The sequence below is a fragment of the Opisthocomus hoazin genome, chromosome 21 (genome assembly GCF_030867145.1).
Source record: "Opisthocomus hoazin isolate bOpiHoa1 chromosome 21, bOpiHoa1.hap1, whole genome shotgun sequence".
Classification (NCBI taxonomy): Eukaryota; Metazoa; Chordata; class Aves; order Opisthocomiformes; family Opisthocomidae; genus Opisthocomus; species Opisthocomus hoazin.
Window position 1 is genome coordinate 11,652,425 of NC_134434.1, and position 22,880 is coordinate 11,675,304.

General features: G+C 49.9%; 1 protein-coding gene across 1 annotated transcript in view; it reads right to left on the minus strand.

Moving 5' to 3' along the window:
* Positions 1-501: 501 nt before the first annotated feature.
* COX10 (cytochrome c oxidase assembly factor heme A:farnesyltransferase COX10) overlaps positions 502-22,880 on the minus strand; it is a 109,239-nt gene continuing 86,860 nt past the window's right edge. Inside the window, exons 6-7 of the mRNA XM_075441074.1 lie at positions 17,667-17,899; positions 502-3,633 (exon numbers count right to left, since the gene is read on the minus strand). Coding sequence (XP_075297189.1) covers positions 3,191-3,633; positions 17,667-17,899 — 676 coding nt within the window. The 3' untranslated portion in view covers positions 502-3,190. The remainder of the gene's footprint in view (positions 3,634-17,666; positions 17,900-22,880) is intronic.

The following is a 22,880-nucleotide window of genomic DNA, read 5'->3' on the forward strand; positions in this document are numbered from 1 at the left end:
ACACGGCTGCTATTTTTTTCACTACCACACAAAGAGCAGGTATTGTCCCAGAGGACCAACTCATGAGGAAGACCCTGAGTAACCAGGGTAACAGGATGAAAACCAACCTATATTCAGGTTCTCCAAACTGGACCTGGAAAAAACCATTGCAGTTCTGTGCAGGAACTGCCCTTTCTGATTCCAGGAGCCGTGCAAAGCCTGGTGCTCGCACAGCCCAGGACTGAGCTGCAGGAAGCCCACGCACTCTCCTGCACCTCACCCGCCTCCTTCCCTGCAGAATGCAGGGAGCAAGATCGGCAGTGCTGGTCTGGGGATGGCCGACGTGAATCCTCCACGTAGGGTCAAAGGGCCCACCACCACCTCTGGATGAGGGCAGACAGTTCAGTATTTTTTTCATTTCCATAGCGGCACCAGAAGTATTGAAAAGGAGACCTGAGAGCACCTACTGTACTATCTGTCTGTAACCAAGATTTCAGTTTGGCAATGTTTTTATTTTCAAAATACACGCAACAGCGAAAATTCCCAAAGGCAGCAAAATGACAGTAAATGGCTTCATCTGTACCTGATACACGGCCATTATGGAGCAATGCAGAGAACGTCTCCTAGGTTAAAAAAGCTCTTTTCTTTTAAAGACAAAAAAAAAAGGTATTTCCTACCTTTAAATCCCAGATCCACTCGTTCTAAAACCACGCTCTCGTCCCAGGCCAGACCGACTGGGTGTGGAGATGCTGGTGCAACTCTGTGACCTGCATTTTGCAGACACTCGGTGATGATTATAAAGCTCCTGTCTGGCCCTAAAGCCCGTGAATGTTACACATTTTGGTCCAAGAAATGCCGATGACGGCTCTTCACAGCCGAACCCCAGGCATCTCCTTGGGACCTTTACTCCAAACCGCGTTTCCCAGGACAGCTCCCCGCACTCGCAGGCCGTCCCGAAACCCGGCTGCGTAACGACTTCGGAGAAAACCACAACCCTCCTGCTTCAGCACCACTTTCTGCCTCTGGGAGCAAAACCTGTGGGTTTCGAGAGCCATCTGCTCTTTTCAGGTTCCCCTCCCAGCTACAGGCTGACCAAATTCTCTGGGTTTGCGCAAACCCTTTCCACCTACGCGCAACTTACTCTCAGTGTTCTTTTTGCACAATCAGGCCATACTTCACAAGCTGTCCTTGCAGTGATCAAGAAGAATATTGCTGCTGCGAGAAATGCCACAAAACCATCAAATTCCTTTGCAATGAACTGAACGGTACCAGAATTTCAATCAGAAGGGAATTGTTTCAAACAAACAGATTTTGAGCACTCATCTCTTTTTTTTTTTGTACAGTACGCACTTTATTGCAGAGAGGACTGGATGCGTTTTTAAAACAAATTTCGGAGTTGCGCAGTTTCCAGACATTTCTACGAAGTGTTGCCCACAGTAGCTCGAGTCCGACGGAGCCCGTCAGACAAACAGCCCGAGGAAACTCGATCCCGTCACCCGCCGTCGCTGGAGGGAGTCGGGAAATCTGGTGACTGATTGTTGCAGAGCCATGTAAAGCAGGTGGCTCCGCTCCTGCGAGCACCTCCGCCAGCAGAACAGAGGTTCACCGTGTCGCTCCTGACTCACACCGGCGTAACTGAGACCACAAGCTGGGCTTGTCTCGTGAAAGCAAGCCAGGGAAGATTTTACATCAGCGCGATACGCGCGTGGTGGCAGATTTGTGACGTCTCCCGGCAGGGCTTTATTCGGCATCGGACGAGAGACAGCGTCTCCCGCTCCGGGTGTTGCCGTATCTTTGGACTGACGCACAGCCACGCTGCCCAGTCTCTCTCCACGTGGGAAAGAAATCTTGGCGTGCAAACGCATCAAGTCGTAACAGGCACTAACTACCACAGCGAGCCGCAGCACAGTCCCTGCCTGCCCTGGGTGCTGCGGTGTTTGGCAGCATCCCCGCGGGTCGCAGCCAGCCCCAGGCAGGCTGAGGGTCAGCCACAGCCCCGCAGCGGGATCACAAGCACATCACACCGTGGCTAAAAACGTTCTTCAGTGTATCAGCTAACAAAGATAATGCATTTTCCTAGTGAGACCATCCACAATAATTGCTTTTGAGAGACACTGGCTGTGTCAGCAATTTGAACATTATAATATCAGATAAAAAATTCCCAACTGTTTTTCTGTGAAAAGTGTTTCCTTAGTGATTTCATACCCCAAAAGCGAGGCCTTCCCTCTTGGCCACCGCAGTGTGACAGTAAATACAGTTCAATCTCTTGATACAAGCTCTGAGCTCGTCCAAGGACACTGAGACTGAATGGGCTGGGACAAGACACATCAGCATAGAAAAACCTTAAAACTACCAGGCTGAGATCCGGTTCTCCCCTCCTACACTTTTTCAAAGCTTCACTGACATAAACAGTAATGGCAATTTTTACCAGCCGGAGATCTGACAGCGGGCTCAGGCTCCAATGATGTAAAACCACACGGGAGTCAGAAATTCCCGGTGACGGACGTACGGCAGAACGGCTCAGAGCGTGTTCCAGGTGCACGGTACAGCAGAGCTGCTCACCCGGAGGCTGTTCAAATGCTGATGTGTGGTGTGCTGAAAGACACTTTGCTTTACTCCTTTAGCACTGTGCCAGCTGTGTGAAAGCTAAAAATCTACTGAGGTGAAGGGGAACCTTGAGAAAAGCAACCGATTGAAAAAAGCCTCAGGAACGGGAGGCTTCTGGGTAACACCAGAGCAGGGATGACACGATCGAGACGAGAGTTCACCCAACCCACCACGTGCCTCAAAGCCCAATTTGCAAAGGATGCTTGGGGAGCAGGGGTGCTAAATCATTCATCTGTCGCTCCCTGACGGCTTCGCCAAGGCTGCCAGTGCTGGCCGTTAGTAAGTGTGCGTGTGTGACTTGCTAACTGAAAACCTACCCACGAGATGACAGAACGCGACTCACGGAGACTTTGGAAGGCCATCCCAAAGCGATGTGCTTCTGACACAGCCTAAATTTTCATCCGTGAGGAGTGAGTGAGCCCGAGGCTCACGCATGCTTTAAGCTCTCACATCTGTTCCCTTTCAGAAGAAAATAGAAAATTATCGCATGAAGTGGTCGCTAGGCACAAATGATTCTTCTTCAAACAGATCCCCACAGGTTTCCCCCTTGTAATTACTAAAATACACTACCTGATGTGTCACGAGGACGACACGTAATTGACATTTAAGGCAATCTAATTTCCATAGCCCTCGAACGATTTCCACCAAGCAGATCGCCTTTGTCTTCCTTCTCCACGAACGATTTCTTGCACGTGAACATGACGAGCAGCAGCATTGGCAAATGCCACAGGCTGCAGAAGAAGAGCTTCCTGGAGCTGCTGCGGTCTGCATCCCTGTAGAACCGAAAGCCGAGGTAGGAGATGTAGAGGTTAATAGGGAGCGAAATGATGGGGAAAGTCCACGTGGTGATGTCGAGAACAGGAGCCACCGCTGAGAGTCCAATTAAGGCCAAGCAGTGACGCAGAGCCACCCGCCTGCAGAGCCCGGGGTGGGTGACGGACATCATGCAGTACCCTCCTCGGGAGTAATCTTCCCGCAGACCCCAGCTCAGGGCGTTGAAGTGAGGGAACTGCCAAGAGTAGAGGATTCCTCCTAGTAGTAACGCACCTGCAGAGGGAGAGAAGAAACACGCATTAGCGGGCCGGCGCAGGGAGTGCCGCGTAACGGCCTCCGCAGACTCGGGCTGCGTTTGCCCAAGAGCCGCGCTACGACCCTGTCACCCCGCCCCGCGCAGAGGACAAGGCACGCTCCGTTTTTAACGGCGTTTACGTAGGGCTGCACGCGGCGGTTCTTCTGGTTTTGGAGCACTTCCTTCGAAAAGCACTTCAGCAAGTCACTTCATAGAATCACAGAACGCTTTGGGTCGGAAGGGACCTTCAGGGGCCATCCAGCCCAACCCCCTGCAGCGAGCAGGGCCATCTTCACCTTGACCAGGTTGCTCCACACCCCGTCCAAGCTGACCTGGAATGCTTCCAGGGATGGGGCCTCCACCACCTCTCTGAGCAACCTGGGCCAGGGTTTCACCACCCTCGTGGTAAAAAATTTCTTCCATCTAGTCTAAATCTCCCCTCCCTTAGTTTAAAGCCATTACTCCTTGTCCTACGGCAACAAGCCCCGCTGAAAATATTTTCCCCATCTTTCCTATAGGCCCCTTCCTCCTAATGAACCGTCGCTAATTGGTTTCTGCAGCAATTCAGTCTCTACCTGAGGGAAGCCTGATGGAAATGAAGCAAAGTTGGGCAAGAGGCTGTTTCCCTGGGAGCCTCTCGCTTCCACTCCCGGGTTCCCGAGTTAATGCATCCAGAGAATAAAATAAGCGGGTGGATGGCGCAGTGTCACACTGACCAGGGAGCCCTGCTCAGTGACAGCGGAAAGGGAGGCTGAGCTGCTGCCTCCTGACAACTGGGAAAACACCAGTGCCCCGGCAGCCCGGAGCACGGCTGAGCTTTGTGTTTGCCCATGGCATGATGCGAGGGAATTGCTCCCGGCACGGGCACACCTCGACCACCGACCTCGGGCAGGCAGCAGAACGGGCAGAAGCTCCTCATGAGGTGACAGAAGTCGGGGAACTTTTCACTCCTTCAAACCAACTGCAGGAACTTCTCAGTGGTTTGATTAAGTCACTCCATTCACACCAATTAGCTGCTTTTACACTTAGAAAGGAGCTAGGGAAGCACCACGTTTTTCACAGCTATCCTCAGGACACGGTACAGGGCTTATCGAGGCAAAAGCAGGTTCTGTGCTGATTTCAGCGAGCTTCAAGGTGGCCCTCAGACTAAACTCCCTTTGCTAATTTTGTCTGAAGACACAAAAAAAAACCCCAAGGCTGTTGCACATTATGAGCATTCCTGGACTTCCCTTTTGTTCCTCCAGCTCCCAAACACTCTGCTCTGGCATTAACGCTTTCCTTGCATCTCCCTGCCTCCAGGAGCTCATTCTCTATGGAAACTACTTCTCCACTGGAGCCATGACTCTATCATTTCCTTAATGACTTGACAGAAACAGAAACACTTCTCTCCACAGGTTAATGTATTTAAATTCTTCCCCAAATGCTCACTTTCCCAGCGACCGCTCAGGCTCTGACAAAGAGTCACCATCTTCTCTGAACCGCTTCATGGCTCGTGTCTTCTCTCATGTTCTGGCTCTACGTTCCTTGGGGCTGTGCATGCCTAGCTCTTGTCTTCAGCAGCACACCATCCACCGGTGCTGTCACGCAAATAATAATAATAAAAGTTTGAAAAAGAGCCTTTTTTTCCCCCCCTGCCTTATCAACCAGTGAGGGGATGGTCCATCAGACTTAGTGTGGGTTTCCAGTTGCTCCTAAGATCCAGTGGTGGTATAAATGACCAATCTCATTGCTTTTAAAATGAGTAACAAATACTCCATCAGGTGAGTACATGCCTCTGAAAGCTGATTGCATGAAGCATGGAGATAGACGCTCATATGTTGGGCACGCAGCTTTCAGAACAACATTGCAACAAATTACAGGCGATTTCCTGGACTACGGCCCACAACGCTTGCAAATCCTGCCCACTAAAGTCGGCTTGCAGGGTGTGGATGTTTAGTACCTTCTCTAAATTGGAACCCTTTAAGGCGGTTGAAAATGGCGTACCCCATAATTATCAATAATTTCAGTAAATCGTGGCAACAAAAGTAATTTTGGCCCTAACACAATAGGATTGGATTCAGTTCTGCTGAAACCTAAGGGAGTAACTTTACTGAAATAAACTGAAATAAAACGTCACCCAGGATCAGTAGAACCTACACGAGGAGAAACGATGGGGAAAGTGTTCTCCTAACATAACTTCTTTAGTTTTTTCCTATTCTTGTAAAACATATTACTGGAGGCAAGATCCTGAGTCTGATAAATAGGAAAATTTTTCAAGTTTCACATCTGCAGTGCTTCAGAGACACCAGCTTGTCATTTTGCAGAACGTGGGCGAGGTCGGCTGCAATCACCCCGCAGCTGAGGAGCCGGGGCCAGGGCGGGGAGGCCGCGGCCGTCCCTGCCTCCCCGCGGCCACGGGCCGTGTCCCGCGCTTCGCCTGCAGCGCGGGCTCCCCTGGCTCCGTGGTTCAAACGCTGTGCGCAGCCAAGCTCAAAACACACCCGAAACCTCAAACGCCCCAAGCACACAAAAACTTTTAACAGATCTCTAACTATAACAGCATTTCAAAAAAAAAAAAGGTCATCTGGTGAAACTTTTAAACACAAACAGACAACTAAACTACTCGAGGCTGGATTCCCACTCACAAAGCTCTGGTTTTTACATGCAAGCCTTTGGAATTTAATTACTTTGATTACATTACAACCATTGAGATAATTGATATTTTACAGAGAAGCTGAACAGTAAAACAATTTAATAGCCCATTATGCGGATTTTAACTGACCCGATCTTTGTGTTAGTCTCCCCAGTGCCCCGGACATCCTGCAATTCCCTCTGCCCAGGCTCAGACTGCCAGGTTGTCGGAGATTTTAAGCATCATGTAAGACTGACGGCTCGCAAAGCACAGCACACAGTACAGTACAATTCAGCAGCAAACGAGCCCGCAGCAGGAATCCTGCCGAGCCCAGAGCAGACACTGTAATACTCATTAATTACTAGATGAATGTTAACTATGTCATAATTAGGTCAGCAGTGTTTTTATGCAATATTACTGCAAGACTAACTCTGGAGACTACCCTGGTTCAAAATAGCGCCGAGTCTACCACGCTGCTTCCGTGCAGTTCCCAACAGTTTGGGAAGCCAGTTTAATCAATGCAAACCTCCTTTTTCTCTACGGAGTTTCCAACGAAGCAAAGACCAGAAAAGATTGCTCGTGACCGCAGCAGTGGCACAGCTGGTGGGGGGTTTGCAAAGGCAAAGCCGGCCGTCGGAGCAGAGCCGTCGGAGCAGAGCCGTCGGAGCAGAGCCATCGGAGCAGAGCCGTCGGGGCAGAGCCGTCGGAGCAGAGCTGTCGGAGCAGAGCCGTCGGAGCAGAGCCATCGGAGCGGAGCCGTCGGAGCAGAGCCGTCGGAGCAGAGCCGTCGGAGCAGAGCCGTCGGAGCAGAGCCATCGGAGCGGAGCCGTCGGAGCAGAGCCGTCGGAGCAGAGCCGTCGGAGCAGAGCTGTCGGAGCAGAGCCGTCGGAGCAGAGCCATCGGAGCGGAGCCGTCGGAGCAGAGCCGTCGGAGCAGAGCCGTCGGAGCAGAGCCGTCGGAGCAGAGCCATCGGAGCGGAGCCGTCGGAGCAGAGCCGTCGGAGCAGAGCCGTCGGAGCAGAGCCGTCGGAGCAGAGCCATCGGAGCAGAGCCGTCGGAGCAGAGCCGTCGGAGCAGAGCCGTCGGGGCAGAGCCGTCGGAGCAGAGCCGTCGGAGCAGAGCCGTCGGGGCAGAGCCATCGGAGCAGAGCCGTCGGAGCAGAGCCGTCGGGGCAGAGCCATCGGAGCAGAGCCGTCGGAGCAGAGCCGTCGGAGCAGAGCCGTCGGAGCAGAGCCGTCGGAGCAGAGCCGTCGGAGCAGAGCCGTCGGGGCAGAGCCGTCGGAGCAGAGCCGTCGGGGCAGAGCCGTCGGAGCAGAGCCGTCGGAGCAGAGCCGTCGGAGCAGAGCTGTCGGAGCAGAGCCGTCGGAGCAGAGCCATCGGAGCGGAGCCGTCGGAGCAGAGCCGTCGGAGCAGAGCCGCCGGAGCAGAGCCGTCGGGGCAGAGCCATCGGAGCAGAGCCGTCGGGGCAGAGCCGTCGGAGCAGAGCCGTCGGAGCAGAGCTGTCGGGGCAGAGCCATCGGAGCAGAGCCGTTGGAGCAGAGCCGTCGCGCTGGCGGTGGCCGTAGGAGACAGCCAGCACCCAGGGACACGGCAGCCCCGGGCTCCTCGGCAGCACACGGGAAACCTCGGCGCGGGCACAGCCACAGCAGCTCATGCTGCATCTCTCAGCTTTTCCGCAAGTCTTTATAAACTGGAAGACCACAAGTACCTGGCTCGCGGATATCCCAAACTCTTGGGCCTTTTTGGCCAAAGTTTTAATCGCCGCAGGTTTAGCCCGTTGATGACCACTTCCAAACTCTTCACTACTCCAAGAGGGAGAACCTGGGACAGCTGCGAGCAGACACTTACAAATCCTGATCACTTGGCAGAGGAGCCCCGTTCGATTTTGGAAGAAAAATGAAGTCTATTTTGGCAAACAGGACCCAGGTCTCCAGTATTCTTTCCCGGTTGTGCGCAAAATAGGGAGAAACTGTTTTCTTCTTGAGTTCGTACTGTTTAATCACTTTGTACTTATTTAAATCATCTCAGAAGCTACAGGACTGCAGAGAAGCAGGTAGGTCTTATGGCACCCACAGAGTTAAATAACAGATTTGACCGTTCATCATGAATTTCAAGGTTAAGCTATTATTTCTTTTCTTGAATTCTTTTAGAAGTATTTAAATAGTAATAATATATCTTCTTTTTAATAAACAAGAACAAGCTGAGATTTTTATTTTATTTTAATATCTAAGATAAAGCCGAAATGTCAGCTGGCATTGAAGAAGGCAGAAAATGTGTGGGGTTTTTTTTTTTCTGTAAATATATTTTCATCCGGTGAAATACTGAAGCTTTATAAATTGCACTTTTCCTAAAACAAACACGACATTAAATTCCACAGTTACTCGGAAACTGCTTGGCAAGATGTTTTAAGGTTCAATAAATTTGGGTAAGACTTGGAAATTATTGTGAGAGGAGACTTCCAAACGCAACTACTCATTCTGGGCTTGCACACCGCAGTGGCTGACAGTCTGTTTGTCAGAATCAGAAGAGCAAGAAGCAGCCCCCTCGGAAGTTATGCTCCTCAGGGTTTCAAGAAGGCCATGTGGCACCTCTGAACTTTGATTACAACTTCACCTTTTATTCCTTTTTAAGAAATTCATGATGATCTCATTCGCTGGATGGTCCAAACCTCAGGCGAGGGAGCAATGTCAGCGCCGGAGCCCGCTGAGTCCTCGGCCTCTCTGCCGAGAAGAGCACCGAAGGGCAGGAAACTGGAAGATGGTTTTGAGGGTGTCGGCCCCTGCACGGTGCAAACTCCGAGCACTGGGTAACACAAGGAGAGGAGAGCAGAGCAATCGGGTAGCGACTGCTTCTTGTCCTGTCCACCCTGGGCTTGCGCCGGGGTCAGTGACCCAGGGACAAAAAGCTCCAGACCCCAGCGCGAGCCCCCCAGACTTCTCAGGCCCTGCAAAGGATACAGCGTCCGTTCAAGCCTACACATCGTCTGCTCAAGAAAGAGCGGGCACGTTCAGCTGCTGAGCTGTCAGTGCCAACAGAAACCACCCTGGCAGCATCGTTCTGAGCAAACCGTTTCATTCACGTAAAGCAAGCTGAGGACTGCAAACCTGTTTTGTCACCCACCAAAGGGCAGGAGGTCTGGATGCTGCTTGACTGCCTCGTGCTGAGGGTGCCACTCTCTCCAGCAGCGATTTGATACATGCCTCTCACGCCGGCCGTACCTTTCACCATCAAAGAGCTTTATACACTGCACAGTTGGCACACGGAGCGGCTGTGATGATTTCACCCACAGCTGAATTATTTCAGCTGTCTGCCTTAAACAAGGCACAATAGTTTGGGATGACCCAACTGAAACTCTCCGGAAAAATTTCTGAAGGCAAGTTCTTCCACGGCAGAAAAAGACTTGAGCTACAAGAGGGCGCAGGCTGGAGCACAGCGTGTGCTGCTGGGAGCCCCGGCGCCCGGAGCAGGGCCAGCCGGAGCCCGACCAGCCCGGGCAGGCAGACGAACGCGGGCCTGGCGGCACACGTCGAGGCAAAGACGTCCAAGGTTACCTACAGAGGCTGCTGGATCAACACCGTGTTCCTGAAAACACAAACACACTGGAGATGAACAACTTCTTTTGCTTCTTATCCTTCTCATTGTTCTTCAGACAACACGCAGTGCCTTCCCTCTACACAGTGTTCTGCAGACCTCTCGCATCACTTCCAAGCTCTAGACAGGACAAATACTCCTTTACTTAACCGATAAAACACACAAAAAAAAGGAAGAGGGAGCTGATCCCTAGCACCAATTCAAGAACGGACTTGCTCCTTCTGTCTTCGCTTTGGTGCTGCATATGTATCACTGGGAAGTGGCCAACCAGGCATTAAAATAAACACGGAATGGTTAAAATATCAGCTCCAAAACAGATGTTGAAATCTTACTGCATTTCCCAAAGCTGGTGTTTACTGCCTTGGCAACCTAAGAACGCTGTTTTGCTTAAAGCACAATTTTAGTAATTCTTCTGCCTTGAATAACGTGAAGGAATTTTAAAATTATTTCCAGACCTTGGTAGCTCCCTGACTTATTAGCGGAAAGCACCGGCCTTCTGTCTCTAGGAAACCGGTAGGAGTTGGGCTGCTGTCAGGAGGGGAAGGCTTTGGTAGCCTAAGCTCAGCCTTTTAATGGATCGTAGTCAGGAAACCACCACACACCGTTCTACTTGAGAGCACACAACTGGCTCTCCTCCCTTAAAAGATGTCAAACAAATTACTCCTCTTTAATCCAGACAAGGTAGATTAGAGCTCAGAGACTTGACTCGGTCCAGCTGTATCCACCTGCCTGCGAGCAACCACGCTGTCTCCAACCGCATTTTTCACCTTTTCTACAGGAAATTTAACATTACCAGTCCAAAACTCTCCACTGTGGTCCTGTATGATTTTACAGGCTGTTACGCTCGCAGGAGACACACTGGGTACATCCCCAAAGCTTTTATTTTCTCTCTTCTCTCTTGTGCTCGTTCACAACAAGTTTAACACGGGACGCTTCCCCGGAGATTTGGAACTATGCAGCAATCACAGGGGTAGAACAAGGTTTGGAAGTCTCGTCAAAGCCTTGCTGCCCATTGCAGATACAACGTGATATTCAACAGCCAAAGAGTCTTCGGAGGAGCTGGTACAAATATTCAGAGTGTTTTGGAGAGTCACGGCCAGAACACAGCTGGGCTGTCCTGATAGGTAAAGACGGGTTTGTTAAGCCGCCGGCGGTGTTTTCTGTTTGTGAAGGAGACCTGGAAGGTGCAACACTTCAGCTTGTTTCGGTGATGGAAAATGACTATTAGGGTAAATCAATCGGCTTCCAATTACAAGTGTCCAATATACTGCCCTGATACAACCACTCCTGAGGAAAAATGTTACCTACTATTTAATTTTTCCCATTGTCTTTGGGAATAGAAAAGCGATTAGCTCTACAAAAATGTACATCTCCATTTGTGCTTATGAAGCCTTCTCAAACACAAAGACTTTGGGGAATTACCTAGCCACGAACCTTCACCAAACCAATGCAATTCCCCGCTATTTTAGCACTGCAGCATTTCCTGTATCAGCACCACAGCAAGGCAACAACCGGCACTTCTGCTGCCACTGGGAAACAAAAGCAGATGCTACCGCTCGTGGCGGGTGCCGCGTGAGCAGCTGAGCAGCCTTGAGCAGGCAAAAAGCAACAGGATCGCTGCTAAAGCTCTGTGCAAGGTCCCCGGGCTGCAGACAACGGTCCCGCTGTCCCCGCAGGCAGGCACAGCCCCGCCGCAGCCCTGACGGCGAGCCCTCAAGGTTACACGGTCACGTCAGCGAAGGGCGAGCAGGAGAACACTGGGAAACTCACAAGCTTCGTGGTCATGGGTTTCAATAGCTGGTTCTTTGGAGGGATGGCACAAAAGGCGCGTGGGACAGGCGCGTCTCGGGGCTGCGATAGACTTCTCTGCTGCAGCGCAGAAAGGGAAGGGGACGTTGGCCGTGTGTACGGCTTGTCTGCAAGACAGAAGGACGGGCCTTGGTGTCCACTGGGAATGCGAAATGAAGTTGGCAGTGGGGCTTTTCACCTCCAGGGAATGTCCCTGGCCACCGCCTCTAACAGGAGGAACGCAGATGTCCTCAGGTCCGCTCGCCAGGCGGAGGGAAGCTGCGTGCACGTGGATGCACTCGGCCATGCCCGCCCTTCGGACGACACACAACGGGTTGTTACAGCTGCAAGCCTCACAGGGAAACACCTTCCATTTCACAGGCAAGGCTGAGAAAAACACCACCGCCGTGCGTCATCTGCCTCGGCTACCGCCAGCAACACACGCCCTGAAAAACGCGAGGCTGCTGGGGAAGGCGAAAACAGTCGCTACACGCAGATACGCTCAGGAAGAGTTTGCCAAAGGAGCAGACTCGGCAGAGGATCGCAAACCCGCGGAGCTGCGCTGGGGCTCCTCCTCAGCCGCCGCTTCCAGGCTCCCTCCGTGGCTCCCACGCAGCCGAGGGCGGGAGTCCCTGCAGCCCCCTTTGCCGGGCTTCTCCCATGGGTGCTGTGTCCCACACCCTGGCACCAGGGCTTCTCCCACTGGTGTTGTGTCCCACACCCCATCACCGGTGCTTCTCCCACTGGTGTTGTGTCCCACACCCCGGCACCAGGGCTTCTCCCGCGGGTGCTGTGCCCCACAGCCGGGCACAGGGGATGCCACACAGCCCCATCTCCTCCCGGTGCCCCAACAGCCACGCGCGGGGCAGAGAACCGGGTAAGGGCACTGCCTGTGAATTCGTGGCGTTGGTCCCCCAGGTGCCCCAGCAGTGGAACTGCCATTTCTTTCGTCTCTTGTGAAGATGGAAAGGGGAGGGGGGGGGGAAAAAACCCCACTGGCTTTTGTCCTAAATTCAGACCAGCTGCTTACTAGTATGGTCCCTCTGCCTCGGTTTTTACAGTTTCTACCCCTGCAAAGCACACTCCTGGGCCCCCAGCTTCTAATTCTCATATGTCAGTGACATGAATATCTCTGTTTCCTCTGGAAAAGACCACAAATTCTGCTGTCTTTCATCTGAGAAGTGAAACCCCGAAAAGCTGAATTTACTACATGGAGTTTATGGCCGGAGCCTCCTCTGCTCCCGCAGCCGGACAGCGGGGCCGCCGGCTCCCAGACCTGCTCGAGCATCACGGGGCTTTGAAAGCTCAAAGTGCTTAACTGGAAGGGACACAAACATCTCCAGGCTTGCTTTGCGTGCCATTAAGCTGTTGCGTTGCTCTCCTTCCTCCTGCAGAGAAGTGCTACATCAGGGAAGGTACGAGAGACTTCAGTCATTGACAGGTTGGGCACAGCCCCCCCCCCCCCCCCATTCTCTTTTTTTTGTTACTGAAACCATCCATCTGCCAAATGTCACTAGCTGATAAGAACCGCCCGTTCTTAAATCCCCATTTGTAAATAGATGTTGGCTGACATAATGAATGTCTACCATACAACACAATTTGAATTACAAAGTAAAGGCAATTTAAAAATCAGCCTCCACATGATTACAATTGATACTCAGTCTATAAATTCCATAGCCCCAGGAATTATTTAAATTTTGGAAAATGAATGAAAATCAGTACAAGATGTCTTTCAGGAAAGCCAGACCAGAAATGGAGCATCTGAGATAAACTAAATAGTCTCTTGAGATAAACATTCTTTGGTGCCGTAATACCTATGGCTCCAGGCCACCACGGGTCTGCAATGTCTGCGGCGCTGTCAGGGCTGTTATCTGCTGTGCCACCGCCACCTACTCAGAATAAATCCCCTTAACTGATAAGCACATTATGTTGAGGACCCCCGCTTGTCACTTCCATCTGCCTGGGTGGTTCATACGCATGCCGTGGCGCTGAGCTGCTCTGCTCGAAGACACCAACACCGCTCGCCGGCTGGGACGGAGCCTTCAGCGCCGAAGCACGGAAGGTCGGCAGAACAAGTGCAAAAGGTGCAAGGCAAAATACGGGCTACGGCGCTTGGAAACGTTGACCCCAGATTCAGTTTTTCTGCTAACTAGAAATAACAAGTTCAAACGGACAGCAAGCGTTGCTAACAAGCACGCTGCGGCATCAGTCTGGGGAGAACGACCAGCGACGCCAGAGCCGTGCCCAGCTGGCACACGCTGTGCCTCCCGCACGCCAGGGCGACCGCTGCGGCCCCTCGCCAGGCGCCAGCACGGAACTGCACGCTCTGCCCAGCTTTGCCTCTTTCTCCCGTCTTCACGCTGTCGCTTCGGGCTTTAAGCGAATTTCAGTATTTTCCTGCTAGTCCTTGCTTTGTAATATCAGGAGAAATAATTTGAGAGTATCTATACGTACCAGCAAAACAAATCTCTTTGGAAATAAACAGTACCACGAAGGAGCAATGAACTCTGCTCTCAAGGAAGCAAACGTGTTACTGCAGATCACAGGCTGGCAGTTCAGTTCTGCGTAAATACACCAGATACGTGGCAGTGATATCCAGGTGATAAATTGCATTTATCACGCACCTTTGACCATCTCACCTGCACTCGGCTCCCCCAGCGAGGAAATGTTAACATTCCCGATCTTTCATCAGTTTCAAACAGCTGCCATTAAAGAAAAAAACACAAAATCCCCCAAGCCCACAACAAAGAATTCCACATCTTCCCAGAGATAACCTTATCTTGCGCTTTTGAAATGTGAGGCTTTCCCTAAATTACCCTGGCACAAAATCCAGGGGTGGGGGCAGGATGTTCAATTAAGAGCACACAATTAAAGCTACCTATTGGGGGGCAGCAATGGAAGCCAGCATCACTGGGAGTCACCACCAGATCTGCAAAAGATGTGTAAGAAATACCAGCAAGTGTTTGCATCCCTGAAAATATAAGGATCCCGGATTTTTATCTGCTAATACGCGATATTCATTTTTTGTGCAAGAAACTGTCAAGGTATTAATCTTTGAAATAAGAAAGTTATAAACAAAATGAGGACAAATTCAAACAAGGCTGCTCCAGTCTGAGACGCTTTGTTACCAGCTCTGGAAGGGGAAACCAGGCATCACCTCCGACTCTCAGCCCACCAAGAGCATCTCGCAGCAGCAGCTATGAACCACGCCGGCGACGCTACCGAACCCCTGACCGCGCGGGCACGGCTGTCCTAGGGTCCCACACAGCACGGTGGAACGCCTGGTTGCCCCTTCAAACGGTAATGAAAGGTCTACGCTTCATTATTGTGTTCCCTACAACCAGCGACACGGACAACAATGTGGCTGCTGTGAGAAGATTACAAGCAGAGAAAATTCACAGGAAAACGTAAACCCCAAAAAACACCAGTTAAGCGGTGAGAACCTTCCTTCTCATTAGTTTTCCACCTCCATTCCTTCACATTCCTCTTTGTTACTGAGTGGAATGGTCTTTTTTTTTTTCTTAAAATGAGGTGCAAATGCATTTTCACACCTCTAGTTAAAACTAGGTTAAGTCTCCAAGCTAATTACACATTATTAATGAGTTCAACAACTGTGGGCAGGCTGGTCAGAGCAGGGATGCAGGTCTGCACGACGCGTGTGCATGCACGCGGATGCACGCTTGTACCGTGCGGGTCTGATTCTGCCAGGTGCTGAACTCTCTTCTCCTCTGCAATAGCAGGATGCTTAACACTGAAAACCATAGTTTGCACTGCATTCTTTTCTTTTGTTTATCTCTTTTCTTTTTAAAGTTTGTGGGCTTTGGTTTTTTTTTTTCTTTTAAATACTGAAATGCACTAAAATATTACATTCAAGTCGCCATTTTCAGGACTCTCCCCACGTTTGCTTCATTATGAAGACCAGTATCAGCTCAACAGCATTTCTTTCTCTATGAAACAAGCTGCCTGGCCTCACTGGCACCGACTGGGAGGTGACTGCACAAAGCTGCAGCTACCCAGAACAAACAATACAACGTTGGGTTACGCACCAGTGCAGACCATCATGTTCCAGCAATGTCTGGTCAAGCGATTGGAAGTTATCACCTTCCCCTGAGGGCATCATTGCCAGAGATCATGTCCTCCACAGCAGGGCTGGCAGAGGGACACGGAACCACATCTCAGTTGAGAATTCGAGAGCAAGAGCTTACCTGGGACAAAGACGGTGCTCTCTGCTGCCTGCTCTGCCTGCCCACCCGCCTGCCATACGGGGACAGCTGAGCTCTTTGCGAAATCAGTCTCAAAGAGCAAGTCGTAACTTGACAAATTAAAGATAATGAAAATCTGTGCCAGTTTACTTTAACGTGCTGGTCTTTAACTGCAGCGGTTTAGCTGCCTCTTTAAACCCAGGGCTGAAAACTGGAGCTGTGACAGCCTCTACAGCAAGGCCTTTTGGTGAGCCAGAGCTCTTCACAGAATCACAGAATGGGGTTGGCAGGGACCGCTGAGGGTCACCCAGTCCAACCCCCTGCCGAAGCAGGCTGCACAGGACCGCGTCCAGGCTCCGTCACCCTCAGAGGGAAGAAGTTCTTCCTCATGTTCAGGTGGAACTTCCTCTGCTTCAGTTTGTGCCCGTTGCCCATTGTCCTGTCACTGGGCACCACTGAAAAGAGCTTGGCCCCATCCTCCTGACACCCACCCGTAAGATATTTAGAGGCATTTCTAAGGTCCCCTCTCAGCCTTCTTCAGGCTGGACTTCGCAGGTGAAGCACGGGCATGAGAGCCATCTTCTAGCACCAACTCCGCAAAGAGGTGCTGAAACCAATGCAGAGATCTCCAAACAGTGTAAGATCCAAGGTCTAAGCAACTGCAGCCAGAATGGTACAGTCCTTAAAAACATACATGCCGTGTTTTTAATTCACTCTCTTCTCTTTAGAAACACAGAGCTTTTAATGCTGTCTGTGATGCACTCCTTAACATGAGACACTGTACATATACATCCATGTCATTTATAGGTCTAAATAGAAAAAACTCCCAGAGAAGTGGATGTTTGTATATGAGTAGCACAGACAGTTAAAAATAAACCCCCACAACACCCTTCACCCTAGCTCTGGACTAGGTCTGTATCAGAACATGAGTAGACCAAGCCAATTCAAACTGACTTTTATAGGGAGGGCACAGCACAAGCGAGGAATGGCGTGCTATGGATTCTGCTCAGATTCTGATAATTTCTGGTTAAAAGCCTTGTTGTTGAAAGTATTATTTAAGCCTTAAATATGCCACACTGTGCGATGAGCGCGCGCTAAAAAAATTCTTAACAGACCTGTTAATTGAACTTCATGAGTTTCTTCAGAATGTAACTATGTGGAGCCACTTTGATTCTGAAGTTTCTAGCTGGCAGGAGAAACAAGCCCCAATTGTGTCGGAGTTTAGCTGCTGAAGAGATCAGTGTTTTATGAGGGATGTAAAATGGTTCACAGTTACTAAAATAGAAATCTGCGTTTGCTTTTCAAGCGGCGGGGGAAGGAACATTTAAAACTTAGAGTTTAGAAGTGGGCAATTAAGAAATACACCAATAAATTAATCTTCCTAGGATATTTTCTGGCTTGTGGAAAGACAGTAATAAACACATCTGGGAATTTTCCAGCTGAAAGCCCCTGACTTGTAAGTCAGATCTTACCGGGTATGGTAAATTACATAACATTTTCCTCCATGTGAACCCCAAAGACACTCTTTTCCTTCTAGTTTTTTTTTTTTTTAAGATGGCCTAAACACATTTTCAATAGGACATGGCCTTTTACCAGCTCAAGTCTGCCCCTGAGATGCCACCATGATACAATCACATCTGCTTCTTCAGGCCTTACGGTACCATGCTGGAGCAGACTTTGGCATCACAAGCAGCAGAATCGGTCTGCTTTTGAAGCAGTCTCCAGTCAACGAGCATAAAGAAGGAGGTTTACTGCCTTTTGAGCAGCTCTTTTCAGCTATTCCAAAGGCAAACATTCCGATGCACGGGTTTTTCACTCACCAGCATCCAGACTGCCGGTAGCCGCGGTCCAGCCCATGACGGGGGGGATGGCACCGACGACAGCTCCCACCCACGTGTTGGCAATGCTCATTCTCTTCATGGGGGTGTAACAACACGTGTACAGGAAGATGTTGAAGGCTCCCAGGGCGCCGGTGAGCGGGTTCACTCCCAGTGTCAGCAGGGCGATGCCCGGGATGCCGCAGGAGGCAGCGAAGCAGACGGCGAGCAGGGGGCTGCGGGCAGAGAGCGGGGCACACGCTGAGCAAGGGGCTGGCTTGAAGAACAGCTCCTGTCCCGCCCCCTATGCATCCTCCCAAAAATTAAGATTGGATTTTCGTTATTTTTTTACCTGCCCAGCCCAAATTCTCCCATTTGAACCTCCATCCTAAGAAAAGCCTTTCTAAAACATTAAGACAACCTTGCTACCGATTTGCCATGATACGGGGCTCTTATTCTTGTGATCACTGTGTTCACCAAATGGATTTGACTTCCGCAGGTCAACAGCCCTTACAGAGAACTGGTGCGTCCGGAAGCTCTTGCTCTTTCATTTTAATCTTAGTAAATTTTGACCTCTGGAAAAAGCAGTCAGTGTTTAGAGTAAACGAGAATGGCTGTAGCTTGTCAGACCTTTAATCGATTGCAATTATCCAAGCAATCCTTTGACTGAAATGCAACAGGGTTAGACACAAAATTAGGAAACACTTACGAGCAAAAGAGTACATTCTATCATTTTGAAACTACGTCAACAGGAATAAAGCATTTTTCGGCTTTACTGAGAAAAGGCTGAATTGTCGACTTTCCCATTCAGCTTAGGCACTGTACCAAGCAGAGGCAGCAGACCAAAGCAATTTGGGCAACAGAACCAAAATTAAAAGTTACTATCTTCTAAGTGTGACTGGAATTAACTGAAGAGATTTTAGGTTTGGGCAAAAGCAGCAATCAACAAAAATGCAAATTATTTCTGTTGATTTCTACTGCACATCAGCTAGGAGCTTGGGGAAGGTTCCTGTTAAAACCTGCAAGAAAGCGGCTGAAGCTATGTAAACTTCTGCTAATAAGTTCCACCATAAACATCCAAATACGATGAATGAGGACTTTTTTGGTTGGCTCCCAAAACCACATTTCACAGGCAGCACCGCAATGCAACCCGAAGGAAGCTTCACACGTGCCCCCTTGCACCAGGCCAGCATCTGCTGCTGGTAGAGATCTCTCTACACGTGCTTCTCGAGGGTGTTCGGTACGATGGAGGGAGAGAACTAAATGCCACTAAGAAATACTGTGCTGTGGGAGGCCTCTGGAAGGGGGGAAAATGCCATTAACTGAGTTGCCTTTAATAGCCCACGTGGGTAAGTACACACTTCTGGTCATCCACATGAGGGGTGTGCTTCCAACAAATGTCTCTGCATGACGTTGAGCTTCACACGTTTTGTCTAATTGAAAACTACGCAGCCTTTGCATGCTGTGATCACTCTGCCCTCTGGCCAAAGCTTCAACCCTAAAATATGTGTTGCAAGCACTGCGCCAACCCTCATAAGAAAAATTTGCTGGTGGGGATGAATTTTATGAGAGTTTTATCAGCAAAAAATCCTACCATTCAAATTTTGATTTTTAGACCTTTGTTGGACCAATATGGTAATGAGATCCTAAATAATTGGAAGAACTAAAATGAGCAAATCTCACACTAAAGATCTACCTTGAATTTAAATTACATTGACTAAGTCATTATACCCAGCTTTTCAAAACCATGAACAGCTTTTAGGTTACAGAGCGTGCCCAGAGCACATTTACGCTCCAGCATTACCTGTCTTGGAGCTACTAACATCTCAGGACAGAGGCAGGGTACTTCATTGCCATCCATCGACCACGAGCTGTAGAAAACCTGAGACTGCGGAAGGAGCCATACGGTGCTGTGCCCTCTGCTTTTGCAGCTACCGGTGCTCTTTTGCAGAATGAGAGCACCACACAATCTGCACCGAAAACTGTCACAACGCCAGCTACTAATGCCGTCCTCTGCAGTCACTGTCCCTCCATAGTGAAAGCCTGACTGGGTTTGGTTAAACAAATCTATCTTGACTGATTCCCCAATAAAACACAGCCAGATGGTGAACACCAGATTTGCACAATACACACTCTCGAGGTGACCAGAGACCAGCGGGACCCTACAAAGCTGGGCTACCCACGTTCGCTGCCGTGGGGCTCACAGACGTACAGGAGGACACAGTTTGACCTAATGCAAGGAGCATCAAGTGTGAAGACTCATCTACACAGCTCCAGCTCAAACGAAGGCTGCACACCACGAGCTGGCCGCGGAGCGGCAGACACCAGCCCTTCGTGCCTCGGATGGGATGGGAAGGTGCAGGCCGGGAGGGCAAAGCCCCCTCCACGGCTGAACCCAGCATCGCGTCCCTGCCACGTCGCTGCCCCGCAGCAGCGACAGCCGGCGGTGCCAGCCCCGAGGCCGGCTGCGGGCTGCCTTCACGTCCAGCCGAGGGGTCGGAGAAGTACCTTTGAAAAATCAGGCTTCATCAACAGGGCAGGGTGAAGTTCTGCGGCCAAGACCTTCAGAAAAGTTGTTGTGTTCCTGGTGGATGCAAACACAGTTTTGTTTCTCAGTTTCTTCCTTTCTGCCTCTTTGAAAGGACGTTCCTGCAGGCAGTTTGATTAGTGTCTGTAACAGTCCTAACGATCTCAGGGGAGGGCATCACGTCAATGTGGGCTGCTTTTCATAAGCAGTTGAACGATATTCCTCTTAGACATCCTGAAAGTATCACATTTTCTACTACTTTCCAATGTTTGCTGAACAATCAAGGAACTGTAAAATTCTTCCAGAAGAGTAATTGTCTGACTTACAAGTGCCTGCCCCTAAAACTCCAACTGAGATCAGCAACTCAAACTGTGATCTGATGATCCAACTTTGTTATTTCTGCTCCTTAAAATACTACTTGGCATTACAAAGGCACTATAATCAGAAATTAGGACCTTGCTGTCTTGGTGAGACCTGAGGTAGAGGAGAATTCACCTCACTCTCACGTAAATATGCCATGTTTATAAGGAAAGGTATAAGCAACTAGTCATCAGAAAAGAGAATAGTCGAGGAAAACGCAGAGATTTCAGTCACTGGTGCAGTTCTTTCTGCTCCAGTGACTCCCAGGATTTTGAGAAGACAAGACTGGCCCTAGCTTTAAATCACAGCAGTTGAAGGGGGATTCTGATTTCTACTAGTTTATGGTCTTCTAGGGACAATTATGCATCTCCATGCTCACATTCGGTCTGTCAAAACCCAGGCATGTGCTGCCAGGCTCACTGATTTGATGCACGCTCCTTTGCCGGGCTGCCCGTGTCTGACCGAGGGAGCACAGGAGATCAGGATCTCCTCCTGGAGCAGGAGGAAGGCTGTGATGCTGAGCTGCCACTGGATTTGCCCCATCACCCTGTGTCCACGCCGCTCCTCCCACTACAGCCTCGTGCCATCACGCAGCCCAGTGTGCTTCACAGGGACATCAGACTTGGGTAACCCAAAACCAGGGAATTCTCACATGGTGGCCAAAAGTGGCTGCGGGGTCTCTGCTGGTTTCCTTCACCCTTCAGCCACCCCGCGCAGTAAGTGCTGACAGACGCGGGTACATAAGCCTCGTTTCACTTGGGCGTTCACTTATGCTAAGGGAATCGGTCCCACGGGAAAAGCAGGCCATCTTTCACTGGAAAATTGGCCAAGAAGTTAGCTCAGAAAGCAAACATACTGAATAAGAAACGAGGTTTTATGATGGCTTCTTGGGAGGAGTTGGTTTCAGTTATTTGGCTGATTAAAATCAGACTTTGGAAAAATACTACAAGTGCCAAATGAGTTCTCTTCAAATTTCAGCTCTGAAATACCCAGTCTGTCACCACGTAGGACACCTCCTAAAGGAAAACCAAAAACTGGTAGTTCTGCTCCGTTCCTCTCCTCTCCTTCACTGAGAATGCACACGTCAAACTCTGCCTAACAATACTGCTAAAAGACATTCACATTCAGCTAAAAGCTCTTGAGATAACTTCAGCCCAATAATGAAAATCAAACCTCTCACGATCCAAAGGAAATGTGCTGACGCTTCTCTCGCATGGAGTTCACCCAGGACGGACCCTCCCCAGTCACCCTCCGCCGAGAGCATCCGAGAGCAGGAGGAGGGAAAGAGACCCAGGTTTCTCCTCCTTCAGGTCAAGGTTTTGCTGACACCGAGGTGCCTGGAGAGATGCTGCCGGTCAGGCTGGGGAGGACGGCTCAGGGACAGCCCGGAGCTGCCGGGGGGACGGAATCCCATGCGGGTGCCATTCAGGCAGCCCTGCACACACGACCGCGAGGCATCCATGTGGACTCTCACGCATCGTATCATGCACAGCAACTCTGGACAACACAGCAGCCTATTTTAATTCACGTGCAATATCATAACCTCCGAATCTGGTTGCCACTTACCAATCAGCTGGTTATGCGTATATAATGATCTTACACACATGTGCATGAAATATATTTATTTAATAGGCTCCAGAGTCATGGATAATAGCACTTATTGACTCACAGCATTACTTGGAAAAATTGAGAGGGGAAAACAAATGAAAGCATTTGCCCATCTATAAAATTAATGTACTATTTTACCTCTTTCACAGCAGCATTAGCAAGCTTAATGTCTATAAAGATCAATAGCGTCACCACCACACATGCTTTTCTATGCCGTCTTTGGCAAAACATTCTGCGAAGACGACTGTCAAAGTACAGTTCAAACCACAATTTAAAAATGAGTATTAAGAAGGAGGAAAAACTTTAAAGAGAATTTTTTTTGGAAAAAACAATCAAGAAGCTAGATAAAATTCCCTCTTAAAACCTATCAGTATTTAGAAATACGGAAAATTCCTGTATCAGCATCTAATGCTTCGACAACTCTCTGTGAACACCCTGCCACCCTACACAAACACGGACACAAAGCCCACACCACTCCTGAACAGGCGCTTCCATGCAGTCAGCAGCTGTAGGCCATTCATGTTCAGATGTTATAGAATCACAGAAACATAGGTTGGAAAAGACCTCTGAGATCATCAAGTCCAACCACCCGCCCCACAACACCATGCCCACTAAACCATGTCCCGAAGTGCCACATCTACACGGTTTTTAAACACCTCCAGGGATGGTGATGCAAATATATTAAGAAAGTTAAATTGTGACCTTGTGCTAATAGGAAATTT